Source organism: Vidua chalybeata, chromosome 9 (genome assembly GCF_026979565.1).
Source record: "Vidua chalybeata isolate OUT-0048 chromosome 9, bVidCha1 merged haplotype, whole genome shotgun sequence".
NCBI lineage: Eukaryota > Metazoa > Chordata > Aves > Passeriformes > Viduidae > Vidua > Vidua chalybeata.
In genome coordinates, this window is record NC_071538.1 from 31,295,371 (window position 1) to 31,320,843 (window position 25,473).

Here is a 25,473-nt window from a genome sequence, read left to right on the forward strand (position 1 = left end):
GAGAGGAGTGAGAGGAAGTGCATTGTGTCTTTGAAGGTTTAGAATAAAATGAAATAAGTGGTTTGGTTGGAAGGGACTTGGCACAATCATCCAGTCCAACTAAATACTTCAGGGCTGACCAAAAGTTGAGGCGTGTTATCAAGGGTGTTGTTCAAATGCTCTTTATACCTGAAAAGCATTGGATATACCCTGTGTAAGGCAGTGACATGAATGCCAACCACAATGGGCTCTGCAGCTTTATCTGCTCCAAAGATCAGGTTATATTACAATGATGTAGTGGGATAGCTGTGTTGCAGTCCTTATGAAGACTTACTACAATTTTGGTGGGTTTTGAAATTCTTTTTTTCACTGTTTCTTTCACATGAACTAAAGTTTCAGCAACTGCCAGCAGCACATGCAGCCCAGTATTAAATATGAGACCCCTTGAGTGAGGAGAGATTTCTCCCTCCCCTGAACTGAGCTCCTTGGCAGGTTTTTCCTCCTGACCTGAAGTGAAGGCATTTCCAAGATGAGGTTTGGCCACTCTGCCATAGTCTGTGACAGGAAAGTCCCGATTTCACAGATTTGGTACATGGGGTTGTTTGTATCCTCATTTAGATGCACATCATATTTTAAGGAAAGGGTGCCAGTTCTCCTGCTTGTTGGTACTTTTATTATTATTATTATTAACTTCCTTGCATATGTCAGCATTAACAATAACTTCTGTAGTTTTCTCCTTACTTTGCCATTAGGAACAGAATGTATTTGAGTATCCTGTGATGTTCTTTGGGTCTTACTTAATCCTTTGGCCATGCTATGTGCTCCTTGAAAAATGGTGATGTATACACTCTTACCTATCCTAGGATAACCTGATTTGGAAGGGACCCACAAGGATCATCAACTCTGAGTCCTAATCCCCAGCTCTAGTTGGGACCTTACACTACAAGGGGTGTCATGCACTGACTGACCACAGTGTATGGCATTCAGTTTTAAATCAGTACTAAATAATAGAAGAGAACACAATAAATTGCTTTTTATCTTCTCACTTGAACTTTTCATATTTAATGTTCTAAACCTTGTGTGAATCTCATTTTTATAAGCCAAGTGACCCAAACTAATATAGTATATTAGTCTGTAAATGCATAGATACTGAAAGGCTACCCACTTTTCCAGAAAGAACAGCCTCTGAAAATACAAAAACTATAAACTGCATGTGACTCACAAATACTGCTTACATGGAAATGTGGTTGTTACGTATAAATGGATGTATAAATGAATGCGATGTTACAGAAATGTGGATTCAGAGGTGGTAGAAAGCTATCTTTATTTGTAATTTTCCCTGGTATGCATTTATACACTTTTAAATGGTTCTTCCAACTAATATTTCTTTCCCTTTGTGAGGTAGCAGTTGTCCATGGTGGTAAAAGTGACAAATACACCATTAAAGCCCTGTAAGGGAAGTGTGAGGGACCAAAGGTCGCACAGATAAGGAATTACACCTTGGTACCAAGTGAGATCTGAAAGAGTTAATTAAGAAACACGATGGGGAAGTGTAATGCAAATACAGCAAAGCTTGTTAGAAAGAGAGATGGAAGACCCAATATTGGTTATTGGTAATAATATAATACTACAGAAATAACTGTAAGTGTCCAGATCAGAGAGTACTGCAGTGCACACGAGGCTTTCTTCAATAGTTCTTTTTAGCTGTGATAATTAATTACAAAAAGTAAGCAGAAGTGTCCAAAAAGTCAATATCCACTTAAATAAGTACAAAGATAAGCAACTTAAACATCTGCATATTGTAGGATTTGAAGAATTCTTGAACCAGTAGGGTTGCTTTAATAATCTAGTATAAGTAATACTCAAAAAATAAAAGCCTTTTTACCTCTCTAGCTGTAACTAGATTTTATAAAGTTCTCTAGCTTGCATAGTGTAAGACTAAAACTGATTTTCATGTATTTAAATGAAGATATTTGATTTATTCCTTTTATGAATCAATGGAAACTAAATGCAGTCTATCTGATATTTCTTTCATCACCCATCTTTTGTCTTGTTTTATTTCTTCTTGGCCCTCTCCATTTCACCAGCACTTCTTGTCTTCACTTCTATCTCTTTCTTTTTAATTGTTTCCCTCTCTCCTACCTTAGATTTTCTCTGTCCTGTATTTCAGTCCCTGCTTTGGGTGCTCATTGCCCACTGATTCCTCAGCACAGTGAGAGTCCAACAGAACTTTTTTCCCCTTCGCTGTTGACCACAATCACATTTGTGAAGCACTTGAGGTGATTGTAGCACAGATTGGAGCCTCTCCTTCACTTCAGGCAAATACACATAGCATACAGTAACAAAATTCCATGAGAAGCATTCTGTCTAGAAATCCAAAAGGAGAAAAAAGAGGAGGAGGAAAAACACAATCAAAAACCCCTAACCTCGTCTCTGTAGCGTACCTTGATCTCTCTTGATTTATGAGGAGTCATTTCTGTTGGCAGTTTGCAGAAGGCCTCAGGAGGCTGAAGTTTCTTTCCAGTCAGCTCTGCTGAGCCATGTAGGAGTCCCCATTGTGCCTTTCCATTTTCCTGCCATTCCTGATAACAGGAGGCCCTTTTTGTTACTGCTTCTGCCAGTGACATCCTGGATATTCCTGGAGGTGAAGAGAATGTGGTGATGTGGAAGTTGCTGAGTCAGCTTGATTTCCTGGAGGTTGTTTTTTTTTTTTTTCCATGTGAGTTTTGGAAGACTTTGCAGCACAACCTGGTGCATGAGATTTAACTGGTGGTGGATACAACCTTATTTAACAAATGGGGAAGGGATATTCTTTCTGCTAAATGTAATGAGCTAAAAATACTGTAAACAAAACCCCCAGATCATAAAATTGCATTTAATTGATTTTGACCCTTGAAAAGTATTGCAGGAAAATACACTTCAATCCAGCTGTGGGGCTTTTTTTGGGTGGTAAACTCAAAAAGTAAATAAAGCAATTTAAGTAAAAGGTCCATGGGTGCAGGCTTTAATGTAGCCTTTAACATCCTGAGTTAGATAAATGAGCCATGTTATAACCGCAAATACATGGAAGATGCTTCTGTAGAATCAAAAACAAGTGCTGTCTCATTGTGTTTTTTCAGAAATATCCTTTACATGAAGGGATTAGTGTTTCTTTCTCGATTGTTTTCATTTTAACGTTACAACTTTGCTTTACTCTTCCTTGCCTGGAAGGGTTTATACTGAAATGAGTTAATTGCATCTTATGATGATGAAAGCAGTTGTGTTTATATGTTTCATGGTTATTCCTTGTTTCCTATAGGATAGCAAATCCCTGATTTTCCCTTTTGTATTGCTCATTGGCAGAAATGTCAGAGGTGCCAAGGAGACAGTGTTGGTTCACTTTGAATTAGCATATTTAAACAGATTCACTTTTTCTTTTGTAATTGAGAGAGTTTGCATACACATAACAGAAATTCTGTTCATGTCTTATTTGGAAAATCAAGGGAATCGGTAAGAGATTATTGTGAAGTAACAGGATTACATGTAAATCAAGACCACCTCCCCATTATAGTCAGAATAATTGGAATAACTAAACTTAATCATTAAATAAGAGATGGGTATAGAGTTCCTTGATTTCTGACAAGCAGACAGAACTTATGCAGTATCCCTAAAATCTAGTTTTTCTTATACACTGCCTGTATGAAGTGCTTGAGAAATGTTCAAATACACTAAAAAGCGGTATATAGAAGACTGGTAACATTTGAAATTTAAGTTTGGATTATTTCTGTGTACTGTGCTGTCGTTTCACTGTCTGGTCTTCGTGGTTGTGACCCATATGTGACCAGATAAATACTGTCTGATGTCAGTGCTGTATCGATCTGAATCTGAGGAGGCAATCGAAACTGAATTCCAGTTTTCCAACAATAGGAATAAACTGGATCAATATTAAAAAAAAAAAGCAAAAATAGAGTTTCTTGTGATGATTCACACATTGCCCCCAAAAGTCCCAATTACATGCAGAGGTCTCCAGCATGGCACTTCCTTTGTCCTGTGTGGTGCTGTTCTCTCTGCTGGGAAGAGTGGGGCTTTGGGAACTTGGGGAAGCTGGATCCAGAAATCTCTGTAGCCTGAATGTGCTGGCTTGCCTGGGAGTTTGAGACACAGAATGAGCTGGTGGGCATGGCAGCTTGGAGCACCCTGAGAAACTCAAGGAGTCTAGCAAGGTCCAGTGAGGAGGTGAAGGTACTGGAACATCTCTGCTATGAGGAAAGCTGGGACTGTTCAGCCTGGAGCAGAGAAGGGATCTTATCAATGTATGTAAATACCTGGAGAGAGGTTGTAAAGAAGGCAGAGCCAGGCTCTCCTCAGTGGGCACACAGGAGACCTTATCAGAGCATACAGAGAAACTCCTTTACTGGGGGGGTGAGCAAGGACAGGTTGCCCAGGGGGATTGTGTGGAGTCTTCACCATTAGAGATGTTCGAAAGCTGCTTGGACATGGTCCAGGGCAACAAGCTGTGCCCTGCCAGGCAGATTGGACCAGATGACCTCCAGAGGTCCTTTCCCAGTCAAAGATTTGTGATGTTGTCCTTTCAGTATTTTTCTTCATTAGTTCATCTAAAGTTGTATTAAAGACTTCTAGGAATAAGCTCTGATACAACTCACTGTAAGCCTAAGCAGCCTCTGCCTAAACCTGCTTTTAGCTATTTGTAGTGTCTCTGTGCTGCATTCCCTCTCCTTGAAACTAGGAGAATACTTGAGGGAAGGGTTAGGGGTGATCTGTAATCTCCTTGTATCAGCATCTCTAAATTGCTTATGCCCATGCTTCATCCTGCAGCCAGCTGCAGGGATGCACTCGCAGTACACGCTGCCTGCTGTTGCTCAGCAGACACCTGAGTGGATGCAGGTTCAGCAGCTGTCTTCAGTGTCTCAGACACTGTGAAGGAGCCAGAAATTGTAGATGAATAGGACTTTCTAAAGTAAATTTGCGTAAAAACCAGGAATAAAATAGAATGAAGTGTTATGGTTACTGATAGCTGGCCTTACCTAACCTTTCCTTTTAGTACAGTGTTAATGGCATCTTCGTAATTACTTTCACATTCTGACTGAGGCAGGCACAAAACCCATGTGCTTGTGTTTTTCTCCTCTTCCCTAACTGTCTGGCTGGCCTTCATCTTCTGCTGTGAACTGTTTCCTCAGTCTGGAGAGAAAACTTACAGATCTTGTTGAAAAGTGATTTTGATCTTTTATGCTCCCAAAGAGCCAGAGTCTTTGGTCTGGTGGGCTGATGTTGCTGTTCAGTGGTGCAAAGGGCTCTCAAGTCAACAAACCCACCACCTTTTGGATTTCTTACAAAGAGAATTGAGAAGATTGCTCTATAATGGGATCTTAATAGTCCTGGAAGGTGAGTGGTTGAAAAAACTATGTCCTTCCAAATAAAGAAGTTCCTTTTGCAGCAAAGAAAAAGTGAAGGTGATGTTGTGACAGCAAGTATTCAAGTGAGGTGTCCAGGAAGTATTAAAGTGAGGTGTCCAGGATTTGTTCCTTTTATGAATCAATGGGAACTAAATGCAGTCTACCTGGTACTTCCTTCATCTCCCATCCTTCAGCAATCAAATGATTGCTGAATTACACAGCTGCTGTCAGGGAGTGGGTCTGGGATGTAGCTGAGTTGGTATGTAAACATTACAGCTTGCCCTGGGTCTTGCTGAAGTGTTTCTGCCTGGAGTATTGGAAGAACTCCACTGTTTAAGAAAATGAGGGACAGGAGTTTCCTTTTTGAAGAAACAGTCTGTGTACTTCAATGACTACAAGCTTAAGGAGCTTTTAAATGGCAATTCTTTATCTGCATGCTGCTGCAAGGCATTTCCTCCTTGTAAAAATCAGTGTCACTGAATTGGATAAACTTACAGCATTTTCTCCTTTTATTAACGTTTTGCTACCAGCAAGCAATACCAGATGCCAAAGGTCAGGGTGTATAACTGTGAGTTTTACTGGAATTCTTCCTTAGACCCAGCTTGTAAAGGACAAGTCAGAGAACTCTGGACAAAGAGACTTGAACTGGTTACATTGATCACATTATCTTTTGATGGCAAAAATAGACCTAATTTCAGAATTTGTAAAAATGTGTTGAAAGAAACTCTGATTCGATAGACAACTGCTTGGTCAGTAGTGCTGTAGGAAACTTACCTTCTAAGACCCAGGTCTTCTTCTTAAAGATTTGGGATTTTTAAAGAATTACTATATTTTGGGGTCTTATACTTGTAGTGAAAATTTCTAGGCACTTGTGAAAAATCATAGTAAGTCTTGGCATACCATCAGTTGGGGTAGATAGGTAGGAGTCAAGGATTCAAATACACCACCTTTTCCATTTCCTGTGAAGTTTCACATGAATTTTCCACAACCATCTGATACTGGGGCAGTTAAGCATTGCTTGTTAGAAACAGGCCTTAACCTTTCCACTTGCTTCTGGAGATTACTCTGAGTTGGTGGTAGAGTCAAAAATACTCAAATGTCAAATTGCAGATTGATTACAAGAATATTTTTTCTGATCTTTACAAATTCATTTGTGGCTTTACCAGAGGATACATAATCAGAAACCTAATCTAAAAATCAGCAAACCAGAAGGAACTTGGGCAAAATTACTTGCGACATGGATGAATCTGTTGGTTGCCTTTTCATTGTTTGTCACTTTTACAAACTGTCTGTTTGTAAAGTAGTGCCTATATACATATCGGAGAAAAAGGTAAAATGGTCATGAATAAACTGGGTAATGTGGCATTTACTTGGGCTGATCTATCCTCATGTTCTCCAGAGAGCCAACCTTGTGGAGTGCTAGCCATTAAAAACCAGATCAAATCTCAGACAAAATCCAGTGCTTAAACAATTGTCTTCAGCATTTAACAAAAGGATGCTTGATACCATACCTGCTAAAGATCACATAACCCAAATAAAGCCCCTAACATAGTAAAATAGAAATGGAAATACTGTGGGATCTACAAACAGATGTGCCAACTGTGTATCCTGTGGGGAAAAGACATACCCAAATTCCATCAGGTTGTGTACAGAGCACCCCAACTCTTGTGGGAGATCAGGGAGCTTCCAAGCTGAGTCCTTAGGAGTAACTCTGAATTCATCTCATTCCATGCCAGAAGTAAAACATCGAGCCTGGTACATTCAGAAGTTGACCTCTTGCCCAGTAGCACAAACAGTGTTTTACTTCTGTTAACAACGTTCAGAGAGGATATGGCAGAGTAAGGAGAATAAATGATGTATCAGTAGCATGAGAGAGAGAGAGTGTATGTACAGATTGGGAGAGGGAGAAGGAAAACAAACCACAAAGATAGTAAAGGTCACGGATATCTTTTATTTTTCAGAACAACAGAGTTTATGGAGAATTGTTTTGTGTCTGATCTAATTTTGTTGGGATTTTTTTTAGAGAAAAATGTCATCTCCTCTGTTGCTGATTGATGACTCAATCCTGCTAAAGGCTGAGCTGTTTTTTACATCTTTGACTGCTACAATATAGAATCCCAGAATGGATTGGGTTGGAAAAGATGTTAAAGACCTTCTCATTCCACCCCCCTGCCATGGGCAGGGACACCTTCCACTAGACCAGGTTGCTCCAACCTGGCCTTGGACACTTCCAGGGACGGTGCAAACACAGTTTCTCTGGGCACCCTGTGCCAGGGCCTCCCACCCCTCACAGGGAGGAATTTCATCCCAGTATTCCATCCAACCCTGCTCTGTGTTAGTGTGAAGCCATTCCCCCTTGTCCTGTCACTTCAGTTCCTGATGTAGAGTCCCTCTCCAGCTTCCTTGTAGCCCCTTCAGATACTGGAACGTGCTGTGAGATCTCCACACAACCTTCCCTTCAGCAGGCTGCACAGCCACAACTTTCTCAGCCTTCCTCTATAGGGCAGAAGCTCTAGTCCTCATGCCACTTCGTGGCATCCTCTGGACTTGCTCCAGCAGTTCCTACCCCTTCTTAAGATAGTCATCACACCACCTCACTTTATTTTTTAAAGCTGCCTACAGAATAGTATTGACATAAATATTAGTATTATTCTCAGACTTCCTTTTCCTTCTACAGTCTTTAAGAACCGTGGAATTGTCATTCTCAGTCACCCAGGTCTACTTTGTCCAGCATCTTGTAGCTAAAAATTATCAGCAGCAGCTTCTGAGAGGGATAAAAACCTTATGCTGCACAGGTGGTCAATGTGTCCTCATCATCCGGCTCCCAAGTAGTTTTAAGATTGATTTAAGTGTTGAAAGAAACTGTCTGCCAGGATGAGAGAAAATGGCTTCAAGTTGGGCCAGGGCAGGTTTAATTTAGGTATTAGGGAATTTTTTTCTCTGAAAGGGTGATTAGGCATTGGAGCAGACTGCCCTGGGCAGTGATGGAGTCATCATCCTTGAAAGCGTTGAAGAAATGTGTGGATGTGGCACTTGAGGATGTGATTTAGTGGTGAAAACAGCAATGCTGAGTTGTCAGTTGGACTCCATGATCTTTCTTAAAGGTCTCTTCCAATCTTAATGATCCTCTGTGATTCTGTGAAATACTTTTACAGCCTTCCAAAGTGAGTATCATTTCCCAGTTCCTTGGCAGTCATGTGGGTGATACAACAGTTCCTAACAAGCTCCTGGCTAGTGCAGTCCCACTGGTAATATGTGTAAAAGCAGCAGAGTCCCATCCCACCAGCTTTTTAACAACTAGAGAACAGTCTATTTAGAAATTATAGATAAATTTGCATACCTAGCCTAAAAAGAGACATGTTGTAGATTGTTTCTGAGGATCCTGTCTTGGGAATTGTCAAAATTTGGCCACTACCTGCTCAAACACAGCTTGAGAAGAATGGGACATAATTTGATAAAAGATGTTTACTTCCTTTCAGCAGAGCTATATTAGTAATCCAAAATGATGAGAGAACAGAGACTTTGATACTAAATTTAGCTCCAGGTGTGACCTGCCACAGCAAATTATTGATCTGGCCCTGTGACCAGGAAGCCTTCTGTTCCTTCTGCTTGTGGAAAGCAGTTTTGTCCAAAGAGCAATAAATACAGCAGATAGTGAGCCAGAATTTGCAAAGTTCAGCTGACCAGGGTATTTACTGAATTAACCTCAATACTATGTTGACTTCCAGCATATTGATATGTAACTGCTTAAAAATAATACTCTGAAGAATAATCCTCTGTTTTTTTCTCAGTTTCTGTTTCTCTGTTAATTAGTACTCTCTCTTATATGCTCTCAGTTGAATAAAAGCTGATGCTGATTGAAAGAAAATCTGTTTATAGATAGGAGCTGAACAACAAGGTATATGTTACAAAAATAATACAGAAGAACTGAGCATAAACCAGACATCAATGTCTTTAAAAGGAAGAGCTATTGATTTTTTTTTTTTTTTTCAAATACTGATTAGTAGGAAACCTTGGCTTTTCTTGGATCACACATCCTACTCGGAGGGTTACATTATGTATGGAAAATGGGGAGAGGAAAGGGATTGATGATGTGTATAGGATGTGTTGGCACAATGTGCTGTCAGATTTCATTGAAAGCATGAATTTGGTAGGACATCAGTAATAACAGAACAGCTACGTGCTAGTTTTGCAGATCATTTCAAACCCAGGCTGATTGACCTCATCACTTTTATGTATTCTGTATTTTTTGCCTGTTTGTGATTGTGTTTTAGAGGGCTTAAAGTTACTATTCGTATTCCCACGTGCATGTGTGGCAAACTACACAGAACCATAGAGAACTTCAAGGAACATAATAAAAAATACACCGAAAATCTGTTCCTTCAGCAAACACTTGGCTACTGAAACAATGTCATAAAGTCAGTAACATGCAGCTGGCAAGTCACTGTTTAAATTTATGGCTTTTCAGGATTAGGAGGCAGTTTATTGAGGGTACCTCCAACTCCAGATATCAGCAGATGTGTTTCACATCCTGGCTAAACAAGTGGTGAATGTCTGCGTTGGTAGGAATTTTTACTTTCCATACAACATGTAGAAAAGTTTCAGTATCTAATCCTTAAGAAGCATGACACACCAGATTTCCTGGGCATGGTAATTTTAAATGTTGAAAGCCTGTTTTGATTTTTTTCCCCTTTTCTTACTTTCCTTGGTACTCTGGATCTAGCTTTTTTTAGCTAGTGAGGAGATGAAGTACAGGCAGGACAATGTGCTGCTAAATCAGCACTTTCAGCCTCACCAGAGATGCAGACCTTTAAAATGGGCCAAGCAGATGAACTGAGTCTCCAGCACTGGTTTGTGTTGGAAGGGACCTTAAATCTCATCTTCCAGCCTCCTGCCATGGATAGTGATACCTTCCACTAGAAAATGTAAATCATATTTCTATGTGTAAACACATGTGATAAAACACAACTTGAATGAGTTTAAGGTCAGAGATAAGCCTTTGGAAGTGAAGTACAGCATGAAAATTGCCTACTGATGTACATAATGGTATATTCTTGATCCCACATAGTTCTTTTGTTTTGGGTTGTTTTCTTCCTGGGATCTCTGCCTGGTTGTGCACACAAGGAATTGTGCATATCTAATGAACTGCTTTATTTTTTCTTTTTCTTTCCCCTTGCTGTTTTTGCTCTGTGTAACCCTGTGCCTTACTAGATACCATTCAGATCAGGATTTGAGGCTGGAGTTATTACTCTCCTATTTGGCATTTCTGCAGGACTCATCACTACAGTATTTCAGTGCTTCAGATGTTAATTGATTTTCATAACACCCCACTGAGATGGGGAATTATTATTAACCAGGGAAATGGAGCACAAGGAGATTGAGGTCAGAAGTGCTGCCCAGTTTGAATGCCAGCTTTGAGACACCTGTTATCCAGTTTATTATTTATTCAGTAGTCACATTAAACTCCCGAATTCCTTTAATTGCAACTGCAATTCTGTATCTCTCCATACTGAGTCAGAAGTTGGAATGCAGGCAGCACAGTAAGGAAAACTCAGCTGAGTGCTTTTGGCATTTTTTTCATTAGGGATGTGCCTGTTTTAATGAAAGTAATTTTGGGCAAAAGTGGGGCAAGTGTTGAGTCTCAACACAGCATTGAGATGTTATGCCCCAAGAGATTTTTCTTTCTTAATGATTTCTTCTGGCTGATACAATGCTTATTATTCAGTTCTTGGAACAAAATAAACAAGGCTCTACCTCCAGGAGCCTCTTCTGCTCCCTAATTGTAATTCATCATCAGAATGGCTCCACTTGTGACAACAAATTAGTAGAGGTTCTTTTTGGAGTGTGTGTGAGATGTTCTTAATTTATAAATTCCTGAAATGAATGCATAAAGATTGCCCTGTATTTCTTTATTGTGATTGTTTATGTGCCCCTAATTTTCTTTTAACATATATTCAACATAAACAGTTTTCTGTTCTCTTTGTTTTATTTCTCTGTTGATCTGCCTTCTGGCATCAACTGCCCAAATTCAGCAGCTTCTTGATAGCTGGAAATGGCAGGAGTGTCAGGGAGTCAGCATTGCTCCACTGCAGAAATTTGGCTGTTCTAGAAGAGAGACAACTCGAGGCAGAGCTTGTTCAGTAGCATGGCAGCTGTCACAGCATTGACATATGAAGATAATTCTTTGCCTGAGTAGAATATTTTCTCTGAGTTGGCAGGAATTTTAGAAGTAAGATCATTAGCACCCTGAATGCCATGATAGCCATCTCACCTTGGCTTTTTTTCCTGATAAACTAACTCATCATGACTTTCAGAAGAATAAAAATGGTCAGAAAACCTAAATGAAGGTGTCTGTAAACTCATGTGCTTTGGTACTTGAGAGCAGGGCTATCTACAAACTCTACCTGGAAAAAGATGGAAACTTAACTAAAGTATTTTTGATATATTTTAAGAAGTAATTCTAAACTGATCTTCTCTCTAGACTAATTACTTGGTTTTCTTCCTCTATGGGTTTATTGTATTTGAAAAGAGAGGTTGTATTTTGAGAAGGAGTTAGTTGTCCAGTCTTAGCATGTAAATCTTATTTTGGGCCCATTTAATTACTTTCCTCCAGGTTTTTTAGATGCAGCTTTCATTAACAGGGCTGAATAAAGACTGCTTCATGCTCCTTTTAACTCAGTAAATGTTCATGTGCATTTGGGCCTTTATACAAACATTTTTAGCCCTAACTTGGGCATTCTCCTCATCAAATTCTGTGTGCTCAGTTACACTTTGGCTTCCCCAATCAAGACAAGAGAAGTACTGGGCAGTCAAGAACAATGTCTCAGCTTGACTGGAAAATCTTGTCTGTGCTGGATGTGGTGATTTTCCTGAAAGTTGCCCTGGATCTTCTCAAGTTCATGCTGAAAAATGTGTGTAACAGATTTCTATAATAGATTCTGTAACTTCGCTGGTAGATCATAAATGCTGTTTCAGCATTTAATTTTCTCACAATTTAACTGCATGGTCAGATGGATCTGGGAGGCAGACTGCAGTTATCCAGCCTCTCTGGTATTTGGAAGCCATGTAAATGAAAATAATCATTAAAGAAGTCTGATTAGAGAACTGCTTGTTATAAATGTTTTGTTATTAGTCTGTGTTTGTTTGTGATTTAGACAGTGTGGTTAATTTTGGTTGCTGATGGCTGCACGGTGCTTAGATGTCCTGAGAATAATTATAATAACACAGCAAAAGCATAAAAATGTGTTTATTTTCTCCAGTGGTACCAGTTGGCATAATGAAAACATCAGCTTTCTTCGTAACCTTTCCTTTCATGGCATATAAAAATGTGCCTGGCATTTTAGAGGGCTGGAACACCTTTCCTGTGAGGAAAGGATGGATGAGAGAGCCAGGGGTGTTTAGCCTGGAGAAGAGAAGGATCCAGAGCCCCTTCCAGTGCCTACAGGGGCTCCAAAAGAGCTGAAGAGGCACTTTGGAAAAGGACCTGGAGTAACAGGACACAGGGAATGGCTTCCCACTGCCAGAAGGCAGGGTTAGATGGGATTTTGGGAGGAAATTCTTTTCCTGTGAGGGCAGTGAGGCCCTGGCACAGGTTCCCCCATCCCTGCATCTCTGGAAGTGTCCAAGGCCAGGCTGGACAGGGCTTGGAGCAAGCTGGGCCAGTGGAAGGTGTCCCTGCCCATGGCGGGGATGGGATGGGAATTGGATGAGCTTTAGGGTCCTTTCCAACCCAACCCATTCTGGGGTTCTGTGGCTTCACAAAATACAGATCCTGTTGCTTTCTGGTACTTAGAGGTATTAATGTCAAACAAAGGGAAAGCCACAGCTGAGATCACTGAGCATGAGAATATTGTAATTGGATAAACTAATGATAGCCAATATTCAGAGAAGCCATCAGCTTTAAAGAGACAACACAAAGTGATGTTTTAGCTTCTTGCAGCCATTTCCTTAGCTGCCATTGAAGGGAATGGAGAAACACAGCAGTGGCTATCATCTCTGGGTAGGATCATCTCCCCTGGAGTGACTCCTTGGGGTGTTTTGGCTACAGAGGGATCCAAAAGGGAACTGGAGCTGGGAATTATTGCAGACTTCTGGCTAAGCCTGCCTGGCAGCTGCACTACCGTGTGGCACAGGCTCACTGTGGAGACTTTATGGAATTAGAAAACCACTGAAATTGGGGAGATTACCTGGTTGCTGACCCCAGCAGGTGTAAAGAAGCTTTTTTTAATGGAGCATCCTGGTTAACAAGACACAATCTGAGAGTTTAGAAGCTTTTCTGTAAGAGAAATACTCTGCTTTCAAGATAAAAGTTACTTGTAAGGGATTTATATTCCAAGTTACAGAAGAAGGTTTTGTTGGTTTTTCCTTTAGGATTACAAAGGTAATGGAGAAAAGCACCATTTGATATTTGCCGACCTAAAGGTACAGCTCACTGGAACCTGAAGATAATGAACTGTTGTAGTTCCTGCTCTGACATTTTGAAACAACTTCCTCATCCACACAGTGGTGTTCTTTAGGTCTGTCTGCAGTGGTTCCCATCATTTTATAGAAATCCTTTATGAATTTTTAATTAACACTTTTTATGGTAGATTCATACATACAGCATTTCAAATTAGTAGATTTAAGCTTGTAAGACAGAGACAGCCTAATTTGTTGTATTTTCTCTTTTTTTTGGGTTGGTTTTTGGTTGTTTTTTTTTGTTTGTTTGGTTTTTTTTGTTTTTTTTTGTTTTGTTTTGTTTTGTTTTGTTTTTTTACTGCCAGAGCAATACAGTAAGAATGTGATTTCTGGTAAAAACCAACAATTAAACAACTGGTAATTTCCTCAGAGTTCTAAAGCTGAACCTTAAGCCTGCAGGACAGAAAACATGCCCTGTTGCTCTTACTCAACTGTCCAACTATAACTGCATAAGAAACTACAAAGGATTTTCATTCTCTTCTCAAAGCATTTTTGGAGAAGTCAGTAAAGCAGTTATCTGATGTATCCATGTTGAGTACACGTTAAATTTTCTATTATGTTACATTTAATTATACTGTTAATGGGTTAACATGTCACAATTTTTCTTTTTTTTACAGGATTCAGCTCAGGAGAGTGTCATCAAACGAGATATCCATCGTACCTATCCAGCACATGATTATTTTAAGGATACAGAAGGAGATGGTCAGGAATCTCTGTACAAAATCTGTAAGGTACAGTCAGTACTCTGAATTTTAAAGCCTGTTCCATATTTTGTGTGACTTTCTTTTGCCCTGCTAACCCTGTTCTGGTCCAAGTTGTTAATCAATAAGATTTTAAAGCTTTTTTTACATTGCATGTGGAGACTGCATTACCTTTTCTTTCTGCATTACCTTTTACAGCTTTGCATTTGGTACCTCTTAAGGTGCAGGTGAGAAGAGGCTCAAGCCAGCTTGAGCCTCCACCTCCACTTCAGAGGGAGTGGTGTAGGAGCTCCTCTTCTGCTCTGAGGTGGAGAGATTTACAGAGGAGGAGAAATAAACCCTCAGAGCAAGCTCTGCTGTGAGGTTAAACAAGAATGTCTGTAGATAATTACCTGGAGAACAAGTTTGCTAAGCATTCCACAAGCAGTGTGTGAGCAGAGCTTTTCACTCAGAGCTGTCAGATCACCTCCAATGAAAAACACTCTTTAAGTTTTCCAGTTTGCACGTGGGAAAGTTGAGGTACTAAATCAATAGATTTGTCCATCTTGTAGAGACAGACTTCTGTCGTTTGAGAGAGATCCAGAAAGTAAAATATTGCAGCCAAGCAGGGACTTTTCTGCCTGGCAGTTGTAGATTTTGCTGTGGTTTTGGCAGTCAGTTTTTGTTTCACTTTTTTCCCCTAAAATTCATGTAGAATATTATATAACATAGAATTCATTCTGTTTATATCGAATGAATGATTGCCTTAGACAAAGCCATTTCCCTTCCTCTTCCCTGTTGCTGTTTCCACCTCCTGCTGATTACTAGAAATAATGGAGTTGTCATAGCAAGCAGAAAAAAGTGTTCAGCCTTTGGGTATAATGACACATTTCCCAGATAAATTCTGGGATGATACAATTTGATGACTATTTGATGAAATTGATGACTATTAATTGATGACTATTAAATACAGCTGCTTAGGTACTGGGATTCAGTATTGTGAGCAATTCACATTTTAAAAGAAGTACAAAATTAGAGAATAGAGAGAACTTTCAACCAAGGGTAGTGATTTCTTCCTAATCTTGGAGGGCTCTAGAGGGCTACAGGAAACATTTCCTGTGCTAGTCTATGAAAAGAATAACAATCCAGGTAATTGTGGGCTTGTCACTTTGATACTAGTTAAGTGAACAATGATGGAATAATTCAGTTTTTCAAGAATTAAATGTGAGAAGTGTTTTATAATGAAAGCCTGTGAGTTTACTGAAAATAGATCATGACAAGCTAACACAAAAGGCAGAAATACAGGTTCCATTGGTAAAGGTGTTTTGGTTGGAATCCTCTAGCTCCTGTAGCCTGCCAAGCTCAGAATGTAGAAATGCTGGACAAATTAGAGCATGAACAAGATAAACATTAAGGAGTTAAAGACTGGCCAGCAGGTTCCTAAACAAGCACTGAATAAATGGATTTCAGTCAAAGCATTATGAATATCCCTTCTTCATTCCATGTGCTCTGGTAAATCACCTGGAAGAAACCAGAAAGTCCCTTTCTCATGAAGATATCTTGGTGACACAGAGAAAAGGGGGATGGTAAGTAATGAGGTGTAAAGGATGTGGAGATGGATGAACCTCCTGTAGGAACAGTTTGACTTGAGCAACTCAGTGTTTTGCAGCTGCTTTTAGTTACAGTGTCCAGAATTAAGGACATCTATTCTACATTTGAAAGAATCTGTAAAGTTCTGTGAGGATGATGAAAGAATTTGGGAACATTCTTTGAAAGGAAAAATTCTTTTTCATTACAGCATATCTCAGTCTATTTTGTTTAATAAAGAACAAATGAAGGAGTGAATCTATCTGAACTGGAAGCAACTTAGAGGAATTATCTGTCCAGCAGGCAGCTTCAGAGGGGCACAGATCTCAGACCTTCCTGGGCTGTTTCCTTTATGTAGGAAATGTGAATAATTCTGCATATTTTCTAAATCTGGGGGCTTTCCTTGCTCTCAAGGCCTCTACTGCTCCTGCAGAGAAAGTTGCTGTAGCTGTTAGTTCTCTTTTCTTGAAGTCTCAGGGTCCGGGTGTCAGGATGACCCCAAGATTGTAAAAGTCCTCGTTTCCCAGCCTGCGCAGCCAGAGAAGAAGTCTGAATGCGTAGGATCAGCTTCTCAAGGTTGTGTATTTTCCCTTATCTATAACATTCTTTCTCTGACCTGCTGAGCTCTGTCCAGCAGGTCAGCCATGGCATTCTGCTCTGCCCTCTAGGGCAGTGTTTACATTTTATACTAAAAACTGCGTGTACTTTGTTTACAATAACGTGCAAATATCTATCATCTATGTTAGACAGTGAATCTCTACCTTAAACCAATAGTAAAGTGTCACCATCACACTAAGACACTAAGGAGGAAGAAGGAGAAGAGGGTTAGGACATGCCCAAATCCCTTCATCTTGTTCCCTTGAACCCCATTCTAAAACCCCCAAAATTCTACTTTTTCACCCCATGTTAATTCAACTACTACACTGCTCAAACCCTTGTGGCTTGTAATTCCTCATACAAAGTTGGCAGTATTTTCCACGGGCTAAAATCAAAGTCACAGGTATTTTTGACTTCATGCCAAGATCTCTGAGCCCCCTGTCAGGGTCTCGAGACAGCCAAGGCAGCCAGAGGGATGTCCTGGGTTCTCACATTGAAGGATCTTGAAACTCAGAAGTGCTGCATCCCTGACAAATAGAAAGTCAGGGGGAAATGCCAGGAGGTGTGTGTGGATGAATAGGGTGCTCCTGGACAAACTCAAACACAAAAGGAAGCCTACAGAGGGTGCAAACAAGGGCAGCTAGTCTGGTAGGAAAACAGAGAAATTATCCAAGCAGGCAGGGATCAGGTTTGGGAAACTAAAGGCCTGATAGAATTAAATCTGGTCATGGATGTGAAGGGTGACAAGAAAATATTCTATGGGTACATCTGTGATAAAACTAAGAGACAATGTGGGAGAAAGTGTTCCTTCCTGTCCAGAAGGGAAGGGCAAACCTGCTTAACTCAGGATATGGACAAGGTTGAGGTACTTGATGACTTTTTTGTCTGTTTTCACTGGCAAGTGCTCCAACATCACTGCCAAGGCCACAGGAGGCAAAGGCAGGGACAGAGAGAATGAAAAACTGCCCAGTGGAGGAGAATGTCAGGTTTGAGATGATCCAAGGAGCCTGAAAGGCCACAGAACCTGATGAGATGCATCTGTGGCTCTGAGGGAACTGGCAGATGAAGTTGCTAAGCCACTGTCCATTGTATTTTGCTCATGGGCATCCTGTGAAGTTCCCACTGAGTGAAAATGGGAAAACATAACCCTCATTTTTAAAAAGGCAAGAAGAGAAGGCTGCAGAGAGGCCTTAGAGCCCCTTCCAGTGCCTGCAAGGGCTCCAAAAGAGCTGAAGAGGCACTTTGGAAAAGGACCTGGAGTGACAGGGAATGGCTTCCCACTGCCAGAGGGCAGGGTAAGGTGGGATTTTGGGAGGAAATTCTTTTCCTGTGAGGGTGGTGAGGCCCTGGCAGAGCTTGCCCAGAGAAGCTGCCCCATCCCTACGTCTCTGGAAGTGTCCAAGGCCAGGCTGGATGGGGCTTGGAGCAAGCTGGGCCAGTGGAAGGTGTCCCTGCCCATGGCAGGTGGGTGGAATTGGATGAGCTTTAAGGTCCTTTCCAACCTAAACCATTCTGGGATTCTGTGATCTTTGATCAGAAACCTCCCTGTTTGTCCACCAAGTTGAGGGCTGCTCTTCCTGTGAAGCATTTTGTGTTTACCTGGAGTTTAATCACCTCTGTCACTCAGCCTCTTGTTCTTGGTAGAACAAGAGACATGTTTTGCACAGCAGCTTCGCAGTCACTTTTTAATTCCCTTCTCCAAACAGCTTTGTTTCATCAGCAGCCTTTGTTTCTGTGCTATTTTAATGTTTTCTTTAAGGTTTGTGAATATTTGCAGCAAGTCTTTCTGCAGGGTTCTGTGAGTGACCCAACCTTTGCTCTCTGGGTTAGAACTGACTTTATTCCTACCTTTGCCTTTCTGTCCTTTTATCAATTATTTGAGTGAGTAAGGGGATGTTCTATAGCAGCTCAGTTCCCTGAAAAGCCTTTGGGATCTTGGCGAAGGGTTTATAAAAATCCTGGTAATCTTAGTAACTCCCTCATTCTTTCATGTGCTCGTTGGTTCAAAGAAGGATTTGGGAGGCATTGCTTTCTGGTAGAACAGCCATATCCAGTCCTCAACATGGAATTATTCATTCATGAATTTATTGATTACACTGAAGGGTTTATACCTACTTGCCAGTATTGAGATCAGACACAACTGCTGGGGAGATTTCCAGGCAGTAACTTCTCCTTCATCCTTGCAGAGTTTTCTTAAATGACTGTGGCTGTGACAGATATCTGTTTAGGTCTGACTGGACCTTGAGTTTATGATTAATAAACTGTTTTCTCCAGTCTGAGGGTTTCCAAGAAATATTGTTAAAGCCTAATTAATCTGCTCATAAACTTGTCATTCCATTGGGAATAAAAAGTAATAATCTGTTTTGAAAGTAATAATATGGCAGCTTTGTATTACTAGAATAACTTTTACCCAAGGTGCTGGGTACTTATGCCCTTATTCTAATGTGAAAGCAAGAATTTTGAAGAGTGGGATTATTGAATATGGCTGGGAAGGGTCTGTCCTCAAGTGAGAGGGTAGAAAGCTGAAGAGCATTTTCTTCATTTCCACTGAAATGAGAGATGATCTGAGCTGTCAGATAAAAAGGAAAATCATTAAAAGCTCACTGCCTCATTTTAACAGGTCTGCCAGTTTTTGTTCCAACTCTTTATCTCCTCTTCAGAACAGTAGGAAATCAGGAAAGATGGGAACTTTTCCTGTTGCAGAACATTTATGTGACAAAGTACCTAAAAATAAACTTCAGGACTGACAGTGGTGATAAGGAATGAAAAGAGCTCTAGATTTTAGACTGGAGATTTCACTCGAGGACACCACTTAAGCTGGTTTTTGACAGAGCAAATTTTGAGGAATCTTTGGGAAAACTGCTGCTTCTTGCCTGCTTTCTGTTTAAATACTCTGCAAATTTCAGCTGTGTTTAAAGAGCTCACCTGAGTGTTACAATGCATAACTGAGTAGAGCTCAGTGCCTGCCTCCATGCTCTGTCCTTACTCACAGCTCGAGGCTCCAGGGAGTCAGAGCACCTGGCAGAATTAATCCTCTCAGCTCTCTGGAGTGCGTGCAGTGCAGAATTTTAACAGGAGATGTGTTTGCCCTCATTTTCTGATTAAAGTAACTCCTGTTTAACAAACAACCACTGTGACTTTAATGGGGAGAAGGGAGCGTGGTGCAGGAAAATCAGTCAGGTGAGCTGTGACTGGGCAGACTGGGAAAACAGACACAATGTTTTTCAGAAAATGGTAAAGTTACTTCTCAGAGGTTCAGAGTTGGTGTTAGTGGCTCTCAGTAAGCTGAGGCCTTGCAGAAGGATAGGAATCATTTGTATCAGGATGTATTTTGTTACTGAATACTTATCCCTTTGTGGATGAGATTTGTAGTTTTTTCCCCAATCCTGGTCTCACTTGCCTGAAGGTTTTAGGTGCAGGATCAGTGTGGTTTGCTGTGGGACCAAACACTGCGTTTTAGTTGTTACAGTCTGTGGTTTTTTGGTACCCACATTAGCAGAGAGAATAACAAACTACTTTCTAGCAATACTAACACTGAGTGGGCTCCATTATGGAGTGGTTTAGTTTTTGTTACTGTATACTGAAATATGGAAATACCTTTGAGCTGCTCTTCTGTAACCAGTAGATTCTATGCCCATGATGAGCTGTGAATGATGGCTGAAAGTCTAACTTTCATAGGGGTTTTTTTACATTTTCATTTCTGTTTTATTTCAGCATGCCTTTTCAGGTAGCCACCTCACTGTGCCTGTATTCTTCCACATTTTTGAATCCCTAGTATCTCCTTAGATTTACAAATGGAGAGTTTCAGTGTTTGTCCAGGTGTAATGATTTGTCAGAGAGCAGATGAGCAGATCTCACTTGTTCCTGCAGAAATCTCTTTGCCAATTATAGGATAAACACAATCAGTTAAGAATTATTTTTCACCTATTTTAGTTGTTTCTTTTCTTTGCTCCTGGGTTGAAGGAGCAGTGCTAGTAAATATTGTTATCTTGTTTCATTCAAAGGATTTTTAGTGTTACCTTGTCTACTTCTGTTTACATTGTAATAAGGATCCTTCTCTGTGCATCTGTGCTCAGCAGCACCATTCTTGCACACAATGAAGGATGCAATGAAATTATGTAGGATTTTCTGCTGAGCCTGTACCAGTGGAAGGTCAGCTCAGGATCCTGAATGCTGGGAATGGGCTGTTTGGGGGCCTGCCTGGTTGAAGGTGAAGATTTCTTCATCCTCACAGCTCTCCCAGCTCTGGCAGAGGCACATTGTGTAACAGCCACATGCCTCTTCTGATACTCCACAAATGAGTAACTAATGTCTAAAAATACAGTTTTCAGTTAATGTAGAAACTCCTTGTATAATGTGATACACACTCAATGCTGCACCCATAAGAATATTATTACATTCAGGCTGTTAGTCTTATAAAAAATTCAAGTATGGAGTTTTAAATTATGCTGTTACTAAAATTATTTAGTGACTAAGCATGTAATAAAATACCTTGTTGTGAGAACATTAAAATAAAAATAATAAAATATTATAAAATATTAATAATTTTAATAAATAATAATATAATTTAAATAATAAGAAAAATAATAAAATACCTTGTTGGGTGAAAAGTCTGCATCAAAGTATGGATGTTTTCCTGAGACACTCTGAGTTTCAGACACCAATGAAGTCTTTTAAAAAGACTAAAGCAAGCTTCAGCACAGAGTTATGTCTGTATTAGACACTGAGTAGCTGCCCTTGGGCATTTCATAGAGAGGCACAACCTCTCCTCTCTCCTTATTTAAATCTGCTGGCACTCACAGACAGAAGCTACAGAAATCCAAACTGAGGTTTTAAATTCAGCCATCTTTTCCCTACACCTTTTAAATATTAGCACTTGGAATTTTTGTGTCTACAGAAGATTCTGATCTTGGGAGATTTTCATTAATTATTTTGAAGAAGAATTTCTGCCCAGCCCTGGGTTCTTGGTTCACTTTCCCAATGTGCAGATGGTTCTCAGTCATGGACTTTGAGAAGACTCTGCTTCCAAAGAATTCATTTCCTAGTGATGATTACTAAGAACTCCATAGTAGCTCTTTTCAGAATACAGATAAGTATTAAAGATGTCTCAATTCTGTGAGATCTTCATTTAGTTAAAAATGAATGAAAATAGGCTTCAAGTCAGAACCTTCATTAAATCCCATTAGGAGACAGAGAATATTTAAAATCTTAGTTAACTGGGGAATTGTAATTGGAAGTTCCTCAAGAGCTTAGGAAAATAATAAGTTAAAAACTGTGAGATGTCACAGGTTGTCATGGGAAAAATCCCATCCTCTTGATGGGATAAAGCTACAATGACTGCAGTGGAAATAGGGGATTTGGGATTTTGCCTTGTTTTTATATTTCATGTGGAAAATGAAAGTTCCTTAGAAGCATAAATCTTAAATAGTTAATCTTAGACTGTTAGTTAATGATATGGTGGTATCTGTAGGCAGCATCCTTATTTTTGAGGTTATTCTGGTTAATTACATCATATTTCAGCACTATCAAATCCCATAGGTTGCTTAAAAATAAAACAGTATAATTGGAAATGTGATGTGCATTAAGATTCCAAAGTCTTTTTGCATTAGGTAGATGCAATGAAATCATGTATATTTTAGAGACTTCATTAAAAACTAAACCTTTAGTTGTCAGGATTATGATGTTTTGACTTAAGAGCAGAATCTTTCTTTGTTTGATCTAATTCTGATGCAGAACTGAAGTTTGTGTCCAGGTATCTGACAAGATCAGATTTTGGGGAAGGACCTGTTTTAAAAAAATTTCCAAGAAGTGGATCAAGCAGTTATTTTTTTTTCATGGTTTTTGCTTGCTTGAAAGGCATTTTAATAATTACATCTTTTTACTGGGGCCCTTTGACAATTATAGGCAGTGGCACTGCTTATATATGAAATAAAAATTTCATTTATATATGAAATAAAGAAATTTCATATTTTTATTTCAACCAAATTATCCAGTACTTGCTGATTTGTAGTTCTATGGATCAGCCTTTTTAGAAAAGTTTCAATTTTTTCATCTCTTCTGTTTTAATCAGGCTATTAGTGGTTTACCAGTTTGCTTTTCCCCTCAAGCTTTTTTGGGTGAATAACATTTGTTCATAATAAATTTTCAGTCATTTTATTCCTTTTAATTTATGACTGCTTCTGATACTCACTTGGACACAGATCCTTCAACACATCCCCTGTTAGAAATGGTTTCAGCAGGATAACAAACCCGATGATTCTTCTGTAATAAAACAAACAAGGAAAGTTCATGGGGATTTTCTGCTGGAGCTTAAATACAACTTCCTTACACTGACCATATATTTTCCAAGCAGAGACTTTGCCTTCCTGTTCTGAATGTATTTGAAATGGATTTATTATGAGCTCAAATGTGTTTAGGAAGTTGGTTATGATAAACTTTGCTGTTCTTCCTTCATATTTTTGTATTTAACTGCAGAGTGGGGATTTTTTTGTACCCTCCTTGTTTTCCCTCTTTTGCTGTAACTTCAGCATCTTTCAGAATCTCATAAGAAGTATGTTTTTATTTCTTACAACTTTCTGTACTTTTCAATCTATGTCAGTTTTGGAAGCAGTTTGTTTTCTCCAGTGTCTTGGTTTCTCAATACTTATTTTAAAATAACTTGGTTTAATTAATTTATTGCTATTTCCAGCAAATTATTCACTATAATGCTTCTCACAACAAAGAACCCCCAGGCATTGATAATTTGATGTTCATTTTTCAGCCTAGACTTTTTTGAAGTAAATTAGAAGTGGTTTTTTATAGTATGAAGAAATCATAAATCAAATTTCTCATTTGTAATTCTGCACATCTTTTTCTAAGTGGAACTGGCCTATCAAAAGCAGGAGTAATAAATCATTTAGGAAAGCTACAGAGACAAGACATTAGGCATCTATAAACTGATAGATCTGGGCAACAAATAGATAAAGACTCATGATGATGATTAACCAGTGCATGATTCTAGCTAATGATATAAAATATTAATTTAAGCATCTAAAGTAATTTCTGTGAATTTAGTACTTAATAGCTAATTAACTTTGTGATGGAGAGCATCCTTTTCTCTTTTTTTCCAATTGAATTTTGTATCTGCCATTGTACACTTCTCAGGTTAGATTTTATATTTGACTTTTGTGACTGGAGCTGGTTTAAATTGGTAAGCTGGATTGTATTGGTTCATTAAACATTTTCCAATGATTTCTGTGACTTCTTGAATTTTCTTGTCCACTGAAACTGAGCAATGGGCTGGGATTATTTTCACTCAGCTCCTAACTAATCCCATCTAACAGCTTTCAAAAGAGTGGTGAACAGGACAGACAAAGGGCAGAAGGACAGACAGACAAAGGGCAGAGGGCTGCAAGTCCCAGGTCAGCTTTTCCCAAAGGAAATGCAAGGCTGAATTGTTCAGAAACAGTGACCTTTAAAGGAATACTCAGAATATTCTGCACTTAGAGAATTCCTGTCTTCCAGAGCCATTGCAGAATTCCTCCCAAGTGCTACAGATTGAAAAATTGGATTGTCTGATCCTTGTGGCTCCTTCCTCCCCCAGCTCTGCCCTTTGCTTTGGTTTTCCCTGCCTGTACCCTCAGTACCTTGTTTATTCTCTCAAGATGTCTCTCCCTCTGGTGTCAGTCCTGCTGCTCCTGCTTAGACTTTTTGCAAGTTTCCACAAATTCTTAACATCCTCTGACAGCTCTTTAAAAACAGTATCTGTCTTCTCATCTTGAAAAAGTAAAGGGGAAGGAAAGGTTAGTTATTTTAGTTTGGGGATTTTTTTAAGAGGAAGAACAAGCCATGTCTGTCATACCATAGGAAAATGAGTCTTGTTCATTCTTCAGCATAACAAGGGCATGGAAAAACTGTTTCTGATGAAATCTTCAGGTTAGAGTAGTTCTCAGCAGTTTTCTAACCTTAGGTCTTGTACTTGCATAATGTCAGAACTTGTTTTTCCAAAAACAAACATTCACTTTCCCCACAGCACAAACTACTCTGGTTTTCATGTTATATTTGTTGCATTGGTAAAGTTCTATCATTACTCACCTGAGCAGAATTATCCTTGATTTAAGTGAAGGGAAATTGCATCCATCTCCTTTTAGGCTGATTGAAAAATAAAAACAATAATTTCCAACTACAGCATCTGTGGAGGGTTGAGAGTTGAGAGATCTTTGGGTGTTTTTAGATGAGCCCTGAAAGCACAAGAGTGCTTACAGTTTTACCCCCTATGTGATTTTAGCCTGAGTAGTGTTACATAGAGAATCATGGAGTGGCTTTGACTGGAAGAGACCCCTAAGGTTCATCCCATCCCACCCTGCCAGGGCAGGGACATCTCCCACTCTCCCAGCCTGCCCCAAGCCCCATCCAGCCTGGCCTTGGACAGTGCCAGGGATCCAGGGGCAGCCACAGCTTCTCTGGGCACCCTGTGCCAGGGCCTGCCCACCCTCACAGGGAGGAATTTTGTCCCAATATCCCATTTGCCCCTGCCCTGTGTCCATGGGGACATGGAAACATTCCCTGTGTCCTGTCACTCCAGTTCCTAATGGAATGGATCTCTTCAATTTCCTTGCAGGCTCCCTGGAGACACTGGCAGTGTCCTGAACAGCTCATTGATGGGAACACAGTTTGGTGATGCCTTTATGCATTTTAAATACAGTCTGACTTTTCTTTTTTCTAGGCCTATTCTGTCTATGATGAAGACATTGGCTATTGCCAGGGACAGTCCTTCCTTGCAGCTGTGCTTCTGCTTCATG

The 25,473-nt window shown here is 39.8% G+C and overlaps 1 protein-coding gene across 3 annotated transcripts in view; it reads left to right on the top strand.

The window, feature by feature from the left end:
• The window catches only part of RABGAP1L (RAB GTPase activating protein 1 like), a 231,670-nt gene that overhangs the window by 109,008 nt on the left and 97,189 nt on the right, over positions 1-25,473 (top strand). For all 3 annotated transcript variants that reach the window (XM_053950357.1, XM_053950355.1, XM_053950356.1), the window contains exons 14-15: positions 14,447-14,560; positions 25,398-25,472. In XM_053950357.1, the coding sequence (XP_053806332.1) occupies positions 14,447-14,560; positions 25,398-25,472 (189 nt within the window). The remainder of the gene's footprint in view (positions 1-14,446; positions 14,561-25,397; position 25,473) is intronic.